This window comes from Entelurus aequoreus, linkage group LG02 (assembly GCF_033978785.1).
Source record: "Entelurus aequoreus isolate RoL-2023_Sb linkage group LG02, RoL_Eaeq_v1.1, whole genome shotgun sequence".
Classification (NCBI taxonomy): Eukaryota; Metazoa; Chordata; class Actinopteri; order Syngnathiformes; family Syngnathidae; genus Entelurus; species Entelurus aequoreus.
In genome coordinates, this window is record NC_084732.1 from 75,388,936 (window position 1) to 75,410,685 (window position 21,750).

The 21,750-nt window shown below is 38.0% G+C and overlaps 1 protein-coding gene across 8 annotated transcripts in view; it reads left to right on the top strand.

The window, feature by feature from the left end:
* The window catches only part of neo1a (neogenin 1a), a 434,693-nt gene that overhangs the window by 326,797 nt on the left and 86,146 nt on the right, over window positions 1-21,750 (top strand). For 7 of the 8 annotated variants that reach the window (XM_062032365.1, XM_062032313.1, XM_062032355.1 and 4 more), the window contains exons 8-10: window positions 3,274-3,508; window positions 9,118-9,272; window positions 20,813-20,961. In XM_062032365.1, the coding sequence (XP_061888349.1) occupies window positions 3,274-3,508; window positions 9,118-9,272; window positions 20,813-20,961 (539 nt within the window). The remainder of the gene's footprint in view (window positions 1-3,273; window positions 3,509-9,117; window positions 9,273-20,812; window positions 20,962-21,750) is intronic. The other variant, XM_062032347.1, reaches the window with a different exon arrangement.

Genomic DNA, 21,750 nt, shown 5'->3' on the forward strand with positions numbered 1-21,750 from the left:
GTTCATCCATATTAACTGCTGCAAAATATCGTCTCTTTTTTCTGGCACATAAAATTGAAAACACCACTATGAGTGGATTGTTTCCTTTATGAACCCCGCCATGTTTCCCAGCAGACTCTCTGGGAGGGGATCACTTGTAAAAAAGGATACAATTTCTTTTGATACAGTACATGTTTTTTGGAACAATTGATGCTTTTAAAGACAGACACATAGCTTCAAGGTTGAGAAGTTTCAGGCCCCCATATTCATACTCTTTGTACAAAACCTTTCTTTTAATCTTTTCTGGTTTGCCGTTCCAGACAAAATCGAAGACCCTCCGCTCATAAATCTTAAAAAAGTTTTGTGATGGAGCTGGTAATGACAAAAACAAATAAATAAATTGAGGAATAATTAACGAGTTGGCAATAGACATTTTACCATACAAGGTTAGGGATTTCCCTTTCCATAATTGCATAATTTTGTCCAGCTTTCTTAGTCGATTATCATAATTTACTGAGCCTAGATCTTCCAGATTTTCTGGGACAACAACACCAAGTATGTTAACTGGTCCATCTGTCCACAAAACAGGCACTTTGCATTCCATTCGAAAGGACGTTCCCTTTGGATTTCCGATCCTTAACATTTTACATTTATCATAATTAAGCTTAAGGCCAGATTGCTGTGAAAATATGTCCAAAAGATTAAGAAGGTTCCGCAAACAATGAGGAAAAATCTTATCTTTGTGAATCAGCCTTTTCTGACATGAACTTCACCAAGAACAAATACAGAACACGCCTCACTGATGCACATCTGCAAGACTCACTCAGAGTTGCAGTGTCAAGTTACACACCAGAGTACAACACACTAGTTAACAGCATGCAATGCCAGGCTTCCCACTAACTGACAAAGAAACAGATAACAGATTTGGTGTCCAGTTCAAAGTGTGACATGATTTAAAAATTTGAGAGTTTACTTTTGTATTTTACATGAGTTATTATTTGTACAAACATGGTGCAAAGTAATTCATGATTTGTTAAAAAATGTTAGTGGCTAGCTAGTTAAAATGGGATATTGTGATTTCACAAGACTTTCTTAGAAGTGATCATTTGAAAATGTTCAATTTGAAAAATGTGCACTTAGAGAAAATATAAAAATAAAGTGTTGCATATTGATATTTATCTGTTTCTATATATATTTATTGTGAGAAATCATTAAGATGATCAGTGTTTCCACAAAGATAAACATCATTAATTATTAATAATAACAGAGTTAAAAGTAAATTGAGCAAATTGGCTACTTCTGGCAATTTATTTAAGTGTGTATCAAACTGGTAGCCCTTCGCATTAATCAGTACCCAAGAAGTAGTCCTTGGTTTCAAAAAGGTTGGTGACCCCTGATATAGAACATGCTATACGTTTACCAAACAATCTGTCACTCCTAATCGCTAAATCCCATGAAATCTTATACGTCTAGTCTCTTACGTGAATGAGCTAAATAATATTATTTTATATTTTACGGTAATGTGTTAATAATTTCACACATAAGTCGCTCCTGAGTATAAGTCGCACCCCTGGCCAGACTATGAAAAAAAACTGCGTTTTATAGTCCGAAAAATACGGTATGTTTCTTTTAATAATGTTACAAGCGGCCCTCTGAGGGCAGCCAAAACTGCAACGTGGCCCTCAATGAAAACCAGTTTGACACCCCTGACCTAAATGGTGAGAGAGAGAGAGGACCTAAAATGGAACCTTGAGGAACACCACTAGTATAACTAAATAAGTTGAACAAATGACTGCATCTGAAGTAAAAAAAAAAAAAAGCTACAGCAACACATTAGTCACATAAATCACATTATGAGAAAAGTGTAACTGCCAAAAAGGAGGGGACTTGAAGGTGTGCCTTGAGGAACGCCTCGCTTAAATCACAAGTTTGAACCCCAATGTTCTATGTTTGGTAGGAAGATTAAAATGTCAGTGCAAGGATCTGCCAGTGTGTTTACAGTGGTCCATGTTCCAACAGGAGCACTTTCGTGTTCTCAAGAATTTCTACAAAAATATTTGTCTCCCAAGTTTTGAACTGAACTCAGTCATTAAAAGCATTAAAATATGTCATTTATTTTAAAAAGTCACAAATGTTTGTATAAATTTAGTATAGCTGTGAAAGTTCAATGAATTCAATTAAGAATGTCTAAAACTACTGCAACACCCCCTATCAAAAATAGAAAATGGTTTGTCTTGTTCGAACACTTTGCTTGACACAGACGTCATAGCATCATCAAAGTTCACATTTTAAGCATTCACACAGAGCACCAACATTTTGGAACAAGGAATGAGGTGATAGAAGAAAGGTAAAAATATAGCAAATGTATTTGTGGCAGCGTAGGACAAAGTTATGTCATTTTTGCATCTCATTGCACATAACTGTGGTGCATTCAAAGACCCTAGATTAAAGTTACAAAAAGACGCATTACTAGTTTTTAAAGACAGGGGGTGACTGAACTCCCAAGAGATCCACTGGTAATGAAATAATCATAATGATAATAATGTATTATTATAATTCATATTATTAACAGATAATAAGATCATCTCTTATTCTACACGCTGAAGTAAACTTGACAAAATTATAATCATATTAAAGTGAATAATGAATTATTTAAATTAATATTCTGGCCACTTTACTTTGAATTTCATATTGAAACTTTTTTTTTTTGTAAAACAAAACATTTGGGGGTTTATATACAGTATATATTTTAATTCTGTCAATCCCATCTTTAAAAAGTCAAAAACCTAATAACTTTGAATGTGTTCTAAAAAGCTGGTTTTAACCAAATCCATGCAATAATTCATTGTTTTACTGCTTGTGAAGGCGACGTTAGGTTTAGGGTGGGACTGGGGGCCCTTATGTACGGGGTCCCAGAATGTAGTTAGTTGAATGTACTATGTTGTGTGGTTAGACAGCAGTGTGTACGTACAGTAGATCTGCATGTGTAGTTCCCCCTTGTATTGTGCTTTTTATTTGTGAGCTTTGTGAATTTAGTACAGCTGTTTTATTTCTGTTTCCTTGTCACGCCAAAAGTCTTTTTTGTTACGTTGTTGTTATTTTGTTTTTTCTTCTGTTTTTGTTTCCTTCCCTCCTTTCGTTTCACCGTCATTTCCATTTCACCTCCTGTCCTGTTCTCCTCTTCTGCACACTATTTCTCCCATCCCCCATGCTGCCACTGATTCCCCATATCCCCCCCCCCTCACCCCCCCCCCCCCCCCCGACCCTCCTCACCTCCTCTTCCCCCACCCCAAGATGTCGCCCTGCCCCCTCTCCACCCCCCCTCGCTGACTCCTAACACTACTGACCATGTAACGCCAGGCTCCGGAGGTGTGGCCGGTCAAGCAGGGCCCACTCCCTCCGCCCCCCGCGATGTGGTGGCTTCGCTGGTTTCCACCCGCTTCATCAAGCTCACCTGGCGCCCGCCGGCTGAACCGCACGGAGACGATCTAACCTACTCTGTTTTCTACAGCCAGGAGGGCACCAGCAGGTAACACACAGTCTACATTGTGATTGTGCCAGGAGGGCACCTATACTCACCCTCACCTGTGTGAATGCATTGCTGAGGCTCAGAGCACCCTGGAAGTAGCTCATCAAAACAGTTAAAAAAGTGCGAGTTTATTAATGAATGCTAATTCCTTTCTTAAAATATTATTTTGTAAGTGAACAAAAAGGTCAAGGTTAATATATATATATATATATATATATATATATATATATATATATATATATATATATATATATATATATATATATATATATATATATATATATATATATATATATATATATATATATATATATATATATATATATGTGTGTGTGTGTGTGTGTATATGTGTGTGTGTGTGTGTGTTTATCCGTTATACAGTACCGGGGTAGAGCGGAATATACGTTGGGTCAGGAAAAAACACAGAGGCTATTTCATCCCTACAAGCCTGTTTCGCAGGTTTCCCTGCTCTTCAGGGGATCGCATCCTGGAAAAATCCCCTGAAGTATATTCAGGGGGTTATTTATTCAGATTCACACTCTGAATTCTTCACATCCTGGAAAAATCCCCTGAAGAGCAGGGAAACCTGTGACACAGGCTTGTAGGGATGAAATAGCCTCTGTGTTTTTTCCTGACCTAACGTATATACACCTGTATATACATGTGTATATATATTATATGTGTGTATATACATATATATATATATAGATGTATAACAATTATAAATATATGTATAATATATACAGTATTTATTATATATACTATTATATATATATATATATATGTATATATATATATATATATATATATATATATATATATATATATATATATATATATACATATATATATATACATATATATGTATGTGTGTACTATATGTAATGTATGATAATATGTACAGTAATTATTATATATACTATTTTATATATATATATATGTATGTATAATAATATATACAGTATTTATTATGTATACTATTTGTATATATATATATATATATATATATATATATATATATATATATATATATATATATATATATATATATATATATATATATATATATATATATATATATATATATGTTTTACATCTACTACCGCCTTAAAGTGCTGTACAAATAAAAAAATGTAAAAAACTTGATAAAAATTAAACAGAAATGGCTATAAATACACAACTAAACAAACCAAACAATACAACGGTGTTAAAAAAAAGTAAACTATTAGAAATTAAAGGTGAGAATTTCGGTTACTCACAATTGAATTTGATTCCAATTCTTTGGGCGGCGATTGGATTCAGAATCAATTCTCGATTCAGCACGATTCTTGTAGTATATTATTTGGTTTATAGAGTATAATAAAGCTTTTTCTCAACAGGTTACAGGTTAAAAAAGCTCCTCTTGGCTGCTGATGTACTAAAATACGTCTTTTTAAAAATAGATTTTAAAACATTTGAATGTTAATCAATCTAATAAAAGAAAATGGTGAAACTCCAACCCCAGCTTTACAATACTTATAAATAATAACAAATAAAATAAATAATAATAAAAGGTTATACATTTACAAAGTAATTGACAAGACATACAGATACAATACTATTTAAATACAATACTAAAAACAAAGTAAAACTAAAAATGTATAAAAGCAGCACCAACAATAATGATGATGATAATAGTAATATCAATAATAGTCATTTATGGTTTTATTATAACAATGTATTCTTGAAATATTTTGATTCTCAAAAAATATCAATCGATTTAGAATCGGAATAAATACATTTTGTCATTTGGATGTGAATCGATTTTTTGAGCATCCCTGGTACAAATAAAGTTGAAAAAAATCATAAAAATAGTATAAAAGCATAACTAAAATGCCGCAAAACTTCTGTCTCCTTTCACAAATGCAACTTTTTTTTCAGAATGTCAAATATGATGATTAATTCAAAAATTGTTTTACTTAAATGCACGTCATTTATTTGCTCAAATCTTGGTAGCAGTATGAAAAAGGTAAGGCACGATTATGTATAGAGCAAAATTATTTAAGGCAATTCAAAGTGTTTAAGAGATGCATGAAATTACAAGAAGGCGAATGAAATCGTACAGTAAATGGAAATGAAATCCTTGTAAAAATAATCATGAATCAGTTGAAATAAAATCATAAAATACAACATTTTCAGTTGTCATATGCACATAATGATAAGTGTTTTCAGGCTCACATCAATCTTGTCACGTCGTGTACATTCAGTACTGATACCACCCTATGTATCGATACCACCGATATTTGGAACGACCGCCCGTCCCTACTACTTAGTTTCCCCTGAGTTACCAAGACATTTGAGACTTGGGTAAAGCCAAATCTTTGTTTCAGCATGACTGTGCCCTAGCACACAAAGCCAGCTCCACGAAGGCATGCTTAGACCAATTTAGGGTGGAAAAACTGAGAAGCCTTGATCTCAACCCCATCCAACACCTTTAGAATGAAGTACAACAGTGACAAATAGTCTTCTGGATAAATGGGGAAACAATACCCAAGCCTTGTACAAACTGCTACAATTGTGACATTTTTACTTTCAATGTACTGTCGTCCCTTGTTTATGGTTGCAGGCCTGACCTTGAGAAACACATTTCCACAAAGTACAATTATTATTCATGAATCTAATATTTTCGTAGTTGGAGCACAACCTTTTTTTTTTACATATTTGGAGCCCTCTAAATATGAAATAACACCCATACAGTCAGGGGCGGTATAGCTCGGTTAGTAGAGTGGCCGTGCCAGCAACTTGAGGGTTCCAGGTTCGATCCCCGCTTCTGCCATCCTAGTCACTGCCGTTGTGTCCTGGGGCAAGACACTTTACCCACCTGCTCCCAGTGCCACCCACACTGGTTTAAATGTAACTTAGATATTGGGTTTCACTATGTAAAAGCGCTTTGAGTCACTAGAGAAAAAGCGCTATACAAATATAATTCACTTCACTTCACGCTTTACACTAATTTCACCCAATATAGTAGCCTTGAGTTCTACTGTAGATTACAGTACTCACCCCCAAGCGTTATTGCTATGACAGTCACCCGGCCACTACAACACGGCCATGACGTGGAAATACTTCATCACATCCTGAGTAATTCCTCTAAATTAGAGCTGGGATTTTGATGATATTCCTTTGTAATATCATCAAAAGGTTCAGATAATCTGGAGAAATCACTGCACGTAACATTGAATGCCCGTAACCTTCGATCCCTCAGGTGGTACTGCATCAAAAACCGACATCTTTTAAATGGATGCCCCTGTTTATTTCAGCAAGACAATGCCAAGCCACATTCTGCACGTGTTACAACAGCGTGGCTTCATAGTAAAAAAGTGCAGGTGCTAGACTGGCCTGCCTGTAGTCCAGACCTGTCTCCCATTGAAAATGTGTGGCGCATTATGAAGCCTAAAATACCACAACGGGGTCTCCATTGTAGTATTTTAGGCTTCACTGTTGAACAACTTAAGCTGTACATCAAGCAAGAATGGGAAAGAATTCCACCTGAAAAGCTTCAAAAATTGGTCTCCTCAGTTCCCAAACGTTAACTGAGTGTTGTTAAAAGGAAAGGCCATGTAACACAGTGGTAAAAATGCCCCTGTGCCAACTTTTTGGCAATGTGTTGCTGCCATTAATTAATTAAGTTAATGATTATTTTCAAAAAAAAATTAAGTTTCTCAGTTCGAACACTAAATGTCTTGTCTTTGCTGTCTATTCAATTAAATATAGGTTGAAAAGGATTTGCAAATCATTGTATTCTGTTTTTATTTACGAATTACACAAAGTGCCAACTTCACTGGTTTTGGGTTTTGTAATTTAACACTTAAAGGCCTACTGAAATGAAATTGTTTTATTAAAACGGGGATAGCAGATCCATTCTATGTGTCATACTTGATCATTTCGCGATATTGCCATATTTTTGCTGAAAGGATTTAGTAGAGAACATCGACGATAAAGTTCGCAACTTTTGGTCGCTGATAAAAAAAAGCCTTGCCTGTACCGGAAGTAGCGTGACGTCGCAGGTTGAGGGGCTCCTCACATTTCCCCATTGTTTACACCAGCAGCGAGAGCGATTCGGACCGAGAAAGCGACGATTACCCCAATAATTTGAGCGAGGATGAAAGATTTGTGGATGAGGAACATGAGAGTGAAGGACTAGAGTGCAGTGCAGGACATATCTTTTTTCGCTCTGACCGTAACTTAGGTACAAGGGCTCATTGGATTCCACACTTTCTCCTTTTTCTATTGTGGATCACGGATTTGTATTTTAAACCACCTTGGATACTATATCCTCTTGAAAATGAGAGTCCAGAACGCGAAATGGACATTCACAGTGACTTTTATCTCCACGACAATACATCGGTGAAGCACTTTAGCTACGGAGCTAATGTGATAGCATCGTGCTTAAATGCAGATGCAAACAAAAGAAATAAGCCCCTGACTGGAAGGATAGACAGCAGATCAACAATACTACTATCAGGAGACACCGAACCAAACACTGGACCTGTAACCACACGGTTAATGCTGTGCCGCCTGTCGAAGCCTAGCAATGCTGTTGCTAACGACGCCATTGAAGCTAACTTAGCTACGGGACCTCATCAGAGCTATGATTAAAACATTATCTCTCCACCTACGCCAGCCCTCATCTGCTCATCAACACCCGTGCTCACCTGCGTTCCAGCGATCGACGGCGCGACGAAGGACTTCACTCGATCATCGATGCGGTCGGCGGCTAGCGTCGGATAGCGCGTCTGCTATCCAAGTCAAAGTCCTCCTGGTTGTGTTGCTGCAGCCATCCGCTAATACACCGATCCCACCGACAGCTTTCTTCTTTGCAGTCTCCATTGTTCATTAAACAATTGCAAAAGATTCACCAACACAGATGTCCAGAATACTGTGGAATTTTGCGATGAAAACAGAGCTGTTTGTATTGAGATACAATGTGTCCGAATACTTCCGTTTCAACTATTGACGTCACGCGCATACGTCATCATACATAGACGTTTTTAACAGGAAGTTTCGCGGGAAATTTAAAATTGCACTTTATAAGTTAACCCGGCCGTATTGGCATGTGTTGCAATGTTAAGATTTCATCATTGATATATAAACTATCAGACTGTGTGGTCGGTAGTAGTGGGATTTCAGTAGGCCTTTAATTTAGGCCAAAAAATATGCTTTAAAAATGTTTTTAAGTCTGCGATGTAGTGAAGCCGAGATATTTGAACTGCGATGTGGCAAGGGATGACTGTAATGTCAGGTAACGCGTTCATTTCATATACTGTATGTCCAGTTACTCCATAACTGACAATAAACGACCGCATTCAAGAAAAATTCGCAGAGTTGTCGTCTGATTGGTTCCGAACTGCAGTTCATAGTCTGTCCCTACTATAAAGCTTCCCTTTAATCTTGTGCCCAACACGCTGATGCCAACGACCATGCAGTTGTCTGATGATAACTTTTAAAGCTACCACTGTGAATGTGAATGAATGGTTCCTGTTAACGTAGGGGGGCCTGCATATTTTCTAGCCCATTGCATGTAGAGATGTAGTGTTAGGCTCATGCCTGTTTATTTGTGTTCACATCAGGGAGCGAGTTGTAAATACAAGCCGACCAGGGGAGATGCAGGTCACCATCCAGAGCCTGATGCCAGACACCAAATATCGCTTCAGGGTTGTGGCCCACAACGTTAATGGCCAGGGAGAAAGCTCTGCAGGGCTAAAGGTGGCCACCCAGGGTGAAGGTGAGGCAAACACATACCTGTACCTACTTGCACACACACACACATTTCATCTGTGTGCTCAGTAAACAGCTAGTTTGGTGGAAACCTGCTGGCTTCACGGAAGAAAACAGGATGCACTCGAAAGAATCACACAAATGTGCAAACAAACCCTCACCAGTGCAAATATTCACTCTTATGCACAAACACTGGCTTCAAACAGGCTGCCACCGCTAAACACACTCACACACAGCACAGCCTTTTTAAGGTAGACCACCCAACAGCACACCGGACAATTGTACAATTATTTCCTCAAGAGCTGCCCCTTGTTTACATGAAAGGGGAGAGATGATTCTAATCTACAATACATTTAAAGTACCAGTAGAGTGGGAAAACAAGTTGACTTTATATACTTAGTTGTGTTTCATTGTATCTATTAAACCACATCCAATTGTATATGTCCGCAAAATACCGAATTTTCCGGACTATAAGGCGCACTTAAAATCAATTTTTTTTCTCAAAACTCGACAGTGCGCCTTATAACCCGGTGCGCTTAATGTAAGGAATAAGTTTGGTCGAGCTTACCGACCTCCAAACTATTTTATTTGGTACATGGTGTAATGATACGTGTGACCAGTAGATGGCAGTCAAACATAAGCGATAAGTGTAGACTGCAATATGATGGGTCTCAAGTAAACAACACCAACATTTTATATGTTCCATTGAAAATATAGAACATTACACAAGGCACTCAAAAATCTATCAAAATGTTTTAGTACGACTTTGGTAAGCTATGAAGCCGCACCGCTTGATGGATTGTCAGCGTATTAAACATACGAGTATTATTATGGTGTGTGTATAAGGTAAGACATATCTGGCGTTTTGTTTCTCAACATTATGCAAAATCAACTTTTCTTACTTTCTGGTACCTGCTGAGCTGTATTTGGGATCTGCATGAATCCTGAAAAATTGCGTGCGTCTGCCTTTGTAGTCAGTGACGACACCGTAGTCAATAAGCTTCTTCTTTTTCTCTATCTTCTTGTTATGTAACATTCATCCTCCGCTGTTGCCATTTCTAATATAAAGTAGTGTAAAGTTCTTACTTATATCTGTCAGTAAACTCGCCATGAAAGCGCTAAAACATACCGGCGTAGTGAGTTTACTTTATTCACCCAAGGAACTTTAGTTATTAGAGTTCCGGTCGGACGGTTTTTCACGGGACACATTTCCGGTGTGGTTGTTTCCGGATGAGGAGATGCTGCTCCGTTATTGATTGAAGTAAAGTCTGAATGTCATTAAAACAGTTAGCTCCATCTTTTGACACTTCTTCCACTCCCGTCCTTGCACGCTACACCGCTACAACAAAGATGACGAGGAGAAGACGCTGCCAAATGTGAGCCACGTAAATAAGACCGGAAGCGAATGTCAGAAAGCGGCTTGAAGATGATCTGTAAAACATAATCCATGCAACATTTTGACCAAAGAACCACCATTACATGTTATGTAGACCACAAGGAAGTGTTTTCCATTTAGAAAAAAATGTGTATGTGTAATAATAATATGACTCTTGTAATGCGCCCTATAATCAGGTGCGCCTAATATATGTATAAAAAAAAAGATAAAAAATAAACCATTAATCGTCAGTGGGCCTTATGATCTGGTGCGCCCTATGGTCCGGAAAGTGAAAATACCGTCTAAACATCACAAAATGTCACATATTCAGTCAGCCATCTGCTCCGAATATCTTCAGCAATTTCTGTAGATTCTACGTCACTCTGACCATGTTATTAGATCAGCCACACTGGAAATACGCAAAAATTGGAAAGAGCTTGGCTTATTTATGCATTCGAAATCGTAAATAAACAGCTAACAATTGAGTCAACAGATGGAGGGTCCTCTGTTGCGCTCATTATACCTTCTAAAAACTTTCAGAAACCGCCAACAATACTCCATTTACATGTCGTGACCTAAAAATCAACCAAATATGAGTGATATTGTTATTATAAGCGCCAATGCAGATGGCCTATTTTGGCAGTGCATTGATTGCATTGAGCTAATGCTAGCTTATGCTGCTATAGTTGATACACTATAGCAGGCGGCTGCCTCTGCTTCGTCTAAAACTTGCTAAAAGTAAATTCTAGATTATAATTCATGCATCTCTCACCTGGTAGTGGATAATTGTGGCCATGGACCGAGAGGTTGGTCGACTTTAACATCGCCCGTGATGGCAAAAAAGACACAAAAAGAAGCTTGTTTTTAACCGTTCGTGAGGATTGTGATCTAATCATATAAACAGGATTATGTGAGCGTCCCTTCGGTCGGCATCCCAGCCAGAGTGGAAATTGTACAGTAAGTGTTTGTTTTATTATGGTTTAAAGGCCTACTGAAACCCACTACTACCGACCACGCAGTCTGATAGTTTATATATCAATGATGAAATCTTAACATTGAAACACATGCCAATACGGCCGGGTTAACTTATAAAGTGCAATTTTAAAATTCCCGCCACACTTCAGGTTGAAAAACTCCTTTGGATATGATTTATGCGCGTGACGTCACAAAATCCACGGAAGTGGTTGGACCCCATCGGACCCGATACAAAAACCTTTTGTTTTCTTCGACAAAATGCCACAGTATTCTGGACATCTGTGTTGGTGAATCTTTTGCAATTTGTTTAATGAACAATGGAGGCTGCAAAGAAGAACGTTGTAGGTGGGATCGATCGGTGTCTTAGCGGCTAAGTACAACACTTACAGCAACACAACAAGGACTACTTACCCTGATAGCAGACGCCTAGCCGATGCTTGCCGCCAAACCCACGGATTAAGTCCTTCGTCGCGCCGTTGATCGCTGGAACGCAGGTGAGCACGGCTGTTGATGGGAAGATGAGGGCTGGCTGGCGTAGGTGGAGCGCTAATGTTTTTATCATAGTTCTGTGAGGTCCGGTTGCTAAGTTGCTAAATTAGCCTTAGCGTCGTTAGCAACAGCATTGTTAAGCCTTACCAGGCTGAGAATTTTTAACCGTGTAGTTACATGTACATGGTTTAATAGTATTGTTGATCTTCTGTCTATCCTTCCAGTCAGGGGTTTATTTATTTTGTTTCTATCTTCATTTGAGAACGATGCTATCACGTTAGCTCAGTAGCTAAGTGTGTCACCGATGTATTGTCTTGGAGATAAAAGTCACTTTAAATGTCCATTTCGGGTGCTCGACTCTCATTTTCAAGAGGATATAGTATCCGAGGTGGTTTAAAATACAAATCCGTGATCCACAATAGAAAAAGGAGAGAGTGTGGAATCCAATGAGCCAGCTTGTACCTAAGTTACGGTCAGAGCGAAAAAAGATACGTCCATCACTGCCTCTCAAGTCCTTCACTGTAACGTTCCTCATCTACGAATCTTTCATCCTCGCTCAAATTAATGGGGTAATCGTCACTTTCTCGGTCCGAATCTCTCTCGCTCCATTGTAAACAAAGGAAAATTGTGAGGATATTACCTCCTCTGACGTCACGCTACTTCCGGTACAGGCAAGGCTTTTTTTATCAGCGAGCAAAAGTTGCGAACTTTATCGTCGATTTTCTCTACTAAATCCTTTCAGCAAAAATATGGCAATATCGCGAAATGATCAAGTATGACACATAGAATGGATCTGCTATTCCCGTTTAAATAAAAAAATATCATTTCAGTAGGCCTTTAATATGGTTAGTTTGTATGTTTAGCACCTAGCAATGCCTTTGATGCTAGTGTCACAATAAAGCTGCATCCGTTCAACAGTCAACTTCTAAAACTTATTGCTCATCCTCTTTGTGTTCGGGCTCCAAAATATAAGGTCCTGGATCATAATTTTTCCCAATGTAATCGTTGTTGGTTCTCACAAAGTCTGCTTGATTAGCATTGTTGTTGATGGGGAAGGGATCTGTGGTTGCTACCTCCACGGCACGCGATTACGTGCCTGGCTTGCTCATTAACTCTCAAAATGGCTCGGGAATCTCCGTGAGATTGATACTATTTTGATCATATCTATTTAATCACAAACTTTGGAAGTCTTTGGTATCATAAATCAGACATATATGATAATAGGGTCAATATAGAGGCAACTTGTTTTTCCACTCTACTGGTACTTTAAAACACTTCCTTGTGGTCTAGATAACAGGTATTGGATTTGGATATGCTTTTGTGTAAATTATGCTTCACAGTCATATTTTTTGAGTCTGTCTGCAAAATGTTCGATTCTGGAGGCATTCCCAAAAAGCTGAGGCACATAAATAAGACCCGACCACAAAATGGCACATCCTGAAGAGACGGTCAGACAACGACTTAAAAAACGGTCTGTAAAACATAATCGATGCAAAATGTTGACCAAAAAAACACCATAACATGTTATGTTGACCACAATAAAGTGATTTTAATGTAGGGAAAAAAATCATAATTTTACTCCTTTAATGTCCAAATAAGTACGTCCACTTTGCTGTGATGTCACAACATAGCTACAAAACCCAGCGAACAGAGGCATCCAAAACTTTGTGCAAGCTCACACCAAAATGAATGAACCTAATGATTTGACGCTTTGGTATTGTGTAACACGAGTATCCAACATTGTAACATCTTTTATAAGTCAAAAAAGGTCAAATTCATCATAGGTTCCCTTCGAAGCATTTTTCGATTCTGAATATGCTTTAAACCAAGCTTAAAGGGGAACTACACTTTTTTTGGAATTTTGCCTATCGTTCACAATCAATATGAAAGACATGACGACAGATGTATTTTTTTAATGTGTTCTAACTCGATATGAAAGACATGACGACAGATGTATTTTTTTAATGTGTTCTAACTCGTAAATTAACGTAAATAAAAGTCTGTTTACAGCGTAGCCAATGATAGGTCCTATAAAACTCAATAAATAAGCATCCAAAAACCGCCAACAATACTTCATTTACATTTCATGACTTGAATATTAACAAAGTATTAGTGATATTGTTATTATAAACGCTAACGCAGACAAACTATTTATAGCGGCGCTGTGATCACGAGCTTGAGTGCCAATGTTGACATCATCAACTGATCAGCTGCTTCCTTGCTCATCAAGCTTCTTGGTAGATCATAAATCTTGCCTCTCCCCTGGAAAGTAGAAGGCTGAGGACGTATTCCGACAAGTTAGTACACTTTGACAGCCAATTTATACCTGGAAATGGCAAGAATGACACAAAAAGATTCTTGGTTCCACCCCCCTTTTCTTCGCGAGGATTATGAGTCATTCCTTATCAAAGTGGGAATATAACAACATTCTAGCAGTCGGAATCCTAATGACAGTAGGCATTGTACAGTAAGTGATGTTTTATTATGTTTGTTGGCTCTAAGGAAATCTGCAGTTAGTAATAATCAGAGATGTTGTTATAAAAAAAAGCAAACATTGTAATGCGTTTTTTAAATGAATGTGCCGCGTATGCTTAAAATTATCAAAATACATAAATATTAAATGTTATTATAAATGTGGATGTTACTGCATTACATATATACTTACAGCATGTATATAAAAGGCGTTTGGATGTTTTTTTAAGGACTTTATAGGCAGAATAGAGTGGCTCCCACAGGCTCCATTGTAAGTGTACTTTTAAACACATTTATTCAATGTTTAGAATGCATTCAAAAAATACATCTGTCGCCATGTCTTTCATAATGATTGTGAACAATAGGCAAAATTCCCCCCCAAAAAAGTGCAGTTCCCCTTTAAGTAAATAAATAAGTATGACAAAAACAAATTGTCCCTTCGCTCTGCAAAAAAAGATGCGTTTAAGGCCCTCATTAAAATGTTTTGACTGGAGCCGACTTATGAATCATAAAGGAACGACTTAGCGGTGCTCTTTTCCGGCTTTGTGTTGGAGGGTGCGCCAACTCTTATCTCCGTGTATAAAAGAGCCGTGAATGGAATTTCCCTGATGTCTTTCAGCTCCTGGCAACATTTCATTCACTGTCACTTTCTCATTCAGGCAGTCTCCCTCGCGTTGTCCTTGTTTAGAGGGCAGACAGATGGATGAACACACTTTTAGTGCCAGCAAGACCCTCGCCACCCAATGGGGGATAGCGAGCAGGCGGGGGTGTCGGCTTTACCTGGACACTATATATCGCTCTCAGGTGGCCTCTTCTGTTCCAATTGGAGCTTAGACGTTTGACCTGGGTGCACACAACACAGCTCTTCTTCAGAGGCTGGCTTTAACATGACGCATACGCTTTCAGCCTGCGTGCGCCCTGACAAATGGCAACCTCTCTTTCCTGTCAGGAAAAGCTGTAGCAAATCTTGCAGTGGAGCACTTCAAGCTAAAAGCAGAGTGTTTTATTTCCCATCAAACACAAAGATAAGACAGGGTTGTTATTTTGCAAACTTGTCTTGTCTCAAAAATTGACAAAAAGTCCATGGAGATGCTGCTACACTGTAACGGTGTAAGTCGAGCCTATTGTCATGGGAATAGTCGTGGTCAAAAGTTTACATCACATGGACAAAAATAAGACCTTCTGGAGGAAAGTTCTGTGGTCAGATGAAACAAAAATTGAGCTGTTTGGCCACAATAACCAGCAATATGTTTGGAGGAGAAAAGGTGAGGCCTTTAATCCCAGGAACACCATCCTACCGTCAAGCATGGTGGTGGTAGTATTATGCTCTGGGCTTGTTTTGCTGCCAATGGAACTGGTGCTTTACAGAAAGTAAATGGGACAATAAAAAAAGCAGGATTACCTCCAAATTCTTAAGGACAACCTAAAATCATCAGCCCAGAGGTTGGGTCTTGGACGCAGTTGGGTGTTTCAACAGGACAATGACCCCAAACACACGTCAAAAGTGGTAAAGGAATGACTAAATCAGGCTAGAATTAAGGTTTTAGAATGGCCTTTCCAAAGTCCTGACTTAAACGTGTGGACAATGCTGAAGGAACAAGTCCATGTCAGAAAACCAACATATTTATCTGAACTGCACCAATTTTGTCAAGAGGAGTGGTCAAAATTTCAACCAGAAGCTTGCCAGAAGCTTTTTACTCAATATGACAAAAGCGCCTTATTGTAGTGAAACTTGCCAGGGGACATGTAACCAAATATTAACATTGCTGTATGCAGTGCCGGCCCAAGCCTCCATGGGGCCCTAAGCAAAATTTGATTTTGGGGCCCTCTATTTCTGCCAATAATATTGATTGTTGATCATTCACACACCTACTATAAACGCATTGCGGCTCTGGCAGTGTTGTTTACATTATCCTATTGTCAGCCTGGTATGTCTTTACAAATGACATGTCATTTATAAAGATATGGGGGTGGCCCAGTTAAGAACATAAATAATACCAATGAATGAACGAATGATGTCCAGAGTGCCACATATGGTTCCTAATCTTAAAATGTAGAAAACATTCAGCTATAAGAGTGGCCTGGGGTTGAACAGTCCAAGTGATAAAGCTTTGTATTTACAGTAAAAGTGTCATCTTGTCTCATCAGTCTTGTACATATTAGTCTTTAATTACTAGTTTATATTTTTAGTTAATTGTTCATATTTAATGTTTACTTTGTACAAAGAGAGCGCAGTCTACTGAAGTTAAATTCCATGTGTGTTAAACATAACTGGACAAAAAAGCTGATTCTGATTCACTTTATTATTGCACCTATGTTGACCCAATCCCGCTGTCCCTCGGCTGCCAGTTTTAAGGACTTTTTGGAAAATAATTTGCAGCAAAAGCAATAGACTGCATCTTTACTTCTTGAATAAGTCAGCCAGCTACGCTTGACTTTTTCCCCATTGACTAGCTGTCTGTAGGTATAATGATAATGAAAACTTCGGCCATCATGCCGTTTGGGGAATGAAAAGTTCTCCTTAATAGACAGTGTTCCTCTGATCACCTGCTCAGTCCTGTCTGAATCTGAGAGGAAAGAAGGCCACTCCGCTGGGTCAACTGGCGGAGCTGATGATGGTCCACGGTGTGAAGGGGACGTTGTGGTGGAAGTTGCTGAGGAAGTGACCAAAGAAAGACAATGACTAAAAAAGAAGGACCTATAAGGTCATTAAATTGCACTGTTGGACATAATTATTAATCTCAGAATGTTCTGCAGTACAATGAGCAATTATAAAGGGGTGTTTTGCAGTTAACTTACTAGATAAATCAGCTGTGGTTTCAGACATGGAGGGGACAGTGGGCACAGAGGATGGAGGTGTGTGAGAGAGCACTGTAGAGGATGGAGATGGACCTAAGATGAAATACATACATACATACATACATACATATAGGCACACATATTAATGAGATACTTTGACTATATTAATTTCCCTTCAGGTGTAATGTTTATACTAAGAAATTAAATGTATACTGTATGGTGACAGTCTTTTCCTCACCTGATTCCTCACTCACAGTTGAGCCTGAGGATGTGGACTGGCTCTGTGCTGATTCTGTGCCTCCAAAGTATTTTAACAATGCTCCTGGGGAAGTTTCACATAACTTATGAGTTGATGTAAAAAATAATGTTTATTTTACTCACATAAATTACCGTGCTCTGCTGCAAACAATTTGTGCAAACAACATATCTCACTAGTAATATGGCGTCACATTAGTACCAAAAATCCAAGCGCGTAAAAACTGTTATCGGCGCCTTCTTGCGTGTGCGCGGTGCCTTTCTGCGCGCGCGCTGTCTCGGTCTGTGCGCTGTCATGTTTCATTTTGGTACTTTGGGGGCGGGCATGCTTAGACCGCCCCTTCTTTCTGATTGGCTTTGAAAAAAAAAAAGAAAAATACAACTTCAAGTAGGTTGTAAAAAAATGGCAGATGAAGTGAAACTATAGCAATTCTTTTCTTTCCACTCTCTCATGCACACCACACAGATACTCATGTTATGAGAAGTATATTGTTTCAAAAATATTAACATTAATTGTTGATATTTTAAACATCTTTCAGATTACATTGCTCGAATTCAAAAACCACTTTACTACACAAATATTAGGCCCAATGTGCAGGATTATTCTATTAGTATTAGTTATTTTTATGTTTTATCATATCTTAGCTTATTTTTATGTTTTATCATATCTTAGCCTATTTTTATATGGTCTTATTATATTTATATATCAGTTTTTATTGTATTTTATTTTATTTAATAGTTTTTCATATTGTAGTTTATTTTTATGTTTGATTATATCTTATCTTATTTCATATTATTTTTGGACTTTTACCTGATGTGTATTTCAATTATTTTTAATCCATTTATTTGATCATCTAGTGTTTCCTCAAAGAGCCCTCTGGATCTCCACGTCCAGAGGGTTCCTGTGATTGGCTATTGTCATTGTGTTGTTATTATTATTGTTGTTGTTGTTGTTGTTTGTTTATTTTTATGTACATGTTTGACTGTCTTCATGGGATGTGGGTGTTATTTCTCGTTTTGTTTTTAACTATGTAAAGCACTTTGAGCTGCATTTTAAATGTATGAAAAGTGCTTTATAAATAAACATTTATTATTATTATTTTTAGTAATAGTACCCTTACAATCACTCCAAAGCAGTTCAATAACTTACCTGTTTTTCAGCCAACATTTTTTTATCCACTTCTTCCTCCGTAAATCTTGATACATATTGACGATGACCCGCCCTGCTATACTTCTGATTGCTCAAAGCCAATCAGAAAGAAGGGGCGGTGTAAGCATGCCCGCCCCCAAAGTACCAAAATGAAACATGACAGCGCACAGACCGAGACAGCGCACGCGCACAAAGGCACCACGTGCGCGCAAAAGGGTGTCGCGCGCGCACGAAGTGGAAAATCAGCGCGCGATAACAGTTTTTACGTGCTTGGATTTTTGGTACTAATGTGACGCCATATAGTAACCTGATGGCTAAAAACATATTGCTAGCACCGCGCTAGCTAGCTAACGTCACCTAGCTAAAGCTAATTACAGCTACAAATCTCTTTGATAAACTTTTTATTACCAAGTCATGCAAACATACCTTTATCATGGCATTTTTTCTCCTCTTCCACTTTCTTCTTCTTCCTTTTTTCTGCACCTGAAGGATATGTCCTTTTTTGTGACATTGTTTTGCCTCTATCTGCGCTTTTGATGTCCAGTGCGCACTGGCATTGCACGGCAGGCGGCAAACGTCACAGGTGCAGTAGAGGCAGGAAGAATCACTAGGCCTAGATCAGCAGCAGCACTCTGTTGACCTAAAATTGGGTTTTTGTACAATAATATATCTTTGATCATTTAGAAATCATCAGTCAGACTCGTACATGCAAAAAATAAAAATAAGAATTTTTTGTTAATTGCTTTTGGGGGTTCACCTGGTGGCCGCCGGGCCCTAAGCAAGCGCTTAGTACGCTTATGCCTTGGGCCGGCTCTGGCTGTATGTATACTTTTGACCCAGCAGATTTGGTCACATTTTCAGTAGACCCATAATAAATTCAAAAAAGAACCAAACTTCATGAATGTTTTTTGTGACCAACAAGTATGCGCTCCAATCACTCTATCACAAAAAAATAAGAGTTGGAGAAATTATTGGAAACTCAAGACAGCCATGACATTATGTTCTTTACAAGCAGTGTTGGGTTAGTTACTGAAAACCAGTAACTAGTTACAGTTACTAGTTACTTTATTTTAAAAGTAACTCAGTTACTAACACCAAAAAGTAATGCGTTACAGTGAAAAGTAACTATTTAGTTACTTTTTTTTTTCTTCTTTTTTTTTAAAAAAAAGCTCCCATTAATGCCCTTTTAGCCTTCATTTCAGTATTGATTGATTGATTGATTGACTGTTATTGCACTGGACAATAATGCAATCTGTTGATCAACTTGACATGCATTTGCATCACTGAACTCTACTAAGCAATGTGGTCTACATACAACACACAAAGACAAAGATATGTTTCAAAGGGCCAATTTATTTCAGGCCAGAACAAATTGACAAAACTATTTCAAATAGCTGCAACATAACATACATAAGTAACAAACAGCATAATAACAACATAGCTGCAAACCTGGCTTCACCTAAGGAACGCACACGTGACATACACAAAGCCTAACCAGGCAGATTTGAATTGTTGTTTTGGGCAGTAGATGGGATCTTTGATCCAAGACACAACTTACATCTACCGGTAACTAAAATATTTTTTTCTTTGTGCCCGAAAAAAAAAAAAAGAAGTGAGAATATCTCCATGTTAAGACACTCGACTGCGGCTCCGTTGTTAGTAAACACAGACACGCCCCCCCGTCCCCTCCCCACACCCAGACACACACACAGCACACCTCTTCCTTGTGACACAAGAAGATTCAGAAGGACGACACTGCAGCGCTCCAATAAAACACACCCAAATCTTCTGTTTCTAGCCGATACTACATAAAAAATAACGTAAAATAACGCAGTAACGCATCATGTAGTAACGGTAACTGAGTTATGAATATAAAAAATAACGCGTTAGATTACTAGTTACCGCCGAAACTAACGGCGTTACAGTAACTTGTTAGTCCCAACACTGTTTACAAGTGTATGTAAACTTTTGACCACGACTATAGTTGAGAAAGTGTTTTAAATCCTGTTCACTTCTGTCACTTGTTTATCAGTCCAAGTGCCCGGCCCGGCCCCCAACCTGCAGGCGGCGTCGAATACGCCAACATCCGTCACTCTGAGTTGGGACAAGCCCCTCACAGGCAACGGAGAGAGCCTCACCTACAAGTTGTTCTACACAGACAAAATCATTGGCAGTGAACAGGTGAGTTACACATATAGGTGCATATCACCTTGCATGACATGATTACCTTTTGAAGGTATTGCGCACTTGTAATGATTTGGTTCAGAAAATGTATAGATCATAGACTAACTATACTGTGAACTGATCAATGTCATAATTTAGACGAGAGATGCGCCGATTGATCGGCCACCAATGCCGATTAATGCCTTTCGATGCCGATAGGGTTGTACTAGTATTGTCCTGATAACAGTACCAAAATGTATTTCGATACTTTTCGGTACTTTTCAATACGTTTCTAAATAAAGTGGACTACAAAAAATTGCATTATTGGCTTTATTTCAACAAAAAATCTAAAAGTACATTAAACGTATGTTTCTTATTGCAAGTTTATCCTTAAATAAAAGAGTGAACGTACAAGACAACTTGTCTTTTAGTAGTAAGTAAACAAACAAAGGCTCCTAATTTAGCTGCTGACGTATGCAGTAACATATTGTGTCATTTTCCATTCTATTATTTTGTCAATATTATTAAGGACAAGTGGTAGAAAATGAATTATTAATCTACTTGTTCATTTACTGTTAATATCTGCTTACTTTCTCTTTTAACATGTTCTATCTACACATCTTATAAAATGTAATAATCAGATGATTTACATTAGTTTTGGATGATACCACAAATTTAGGTAGGTATCCGGTACCAAGTAGTTACAAGATCATATATTGGTCATATTCAAAGTCCTCATGTGTCCAGGGACATATTTCCTGAGTTTATAAACATAATATGATTTTTTTTTTAAACTAAAGAAGATTT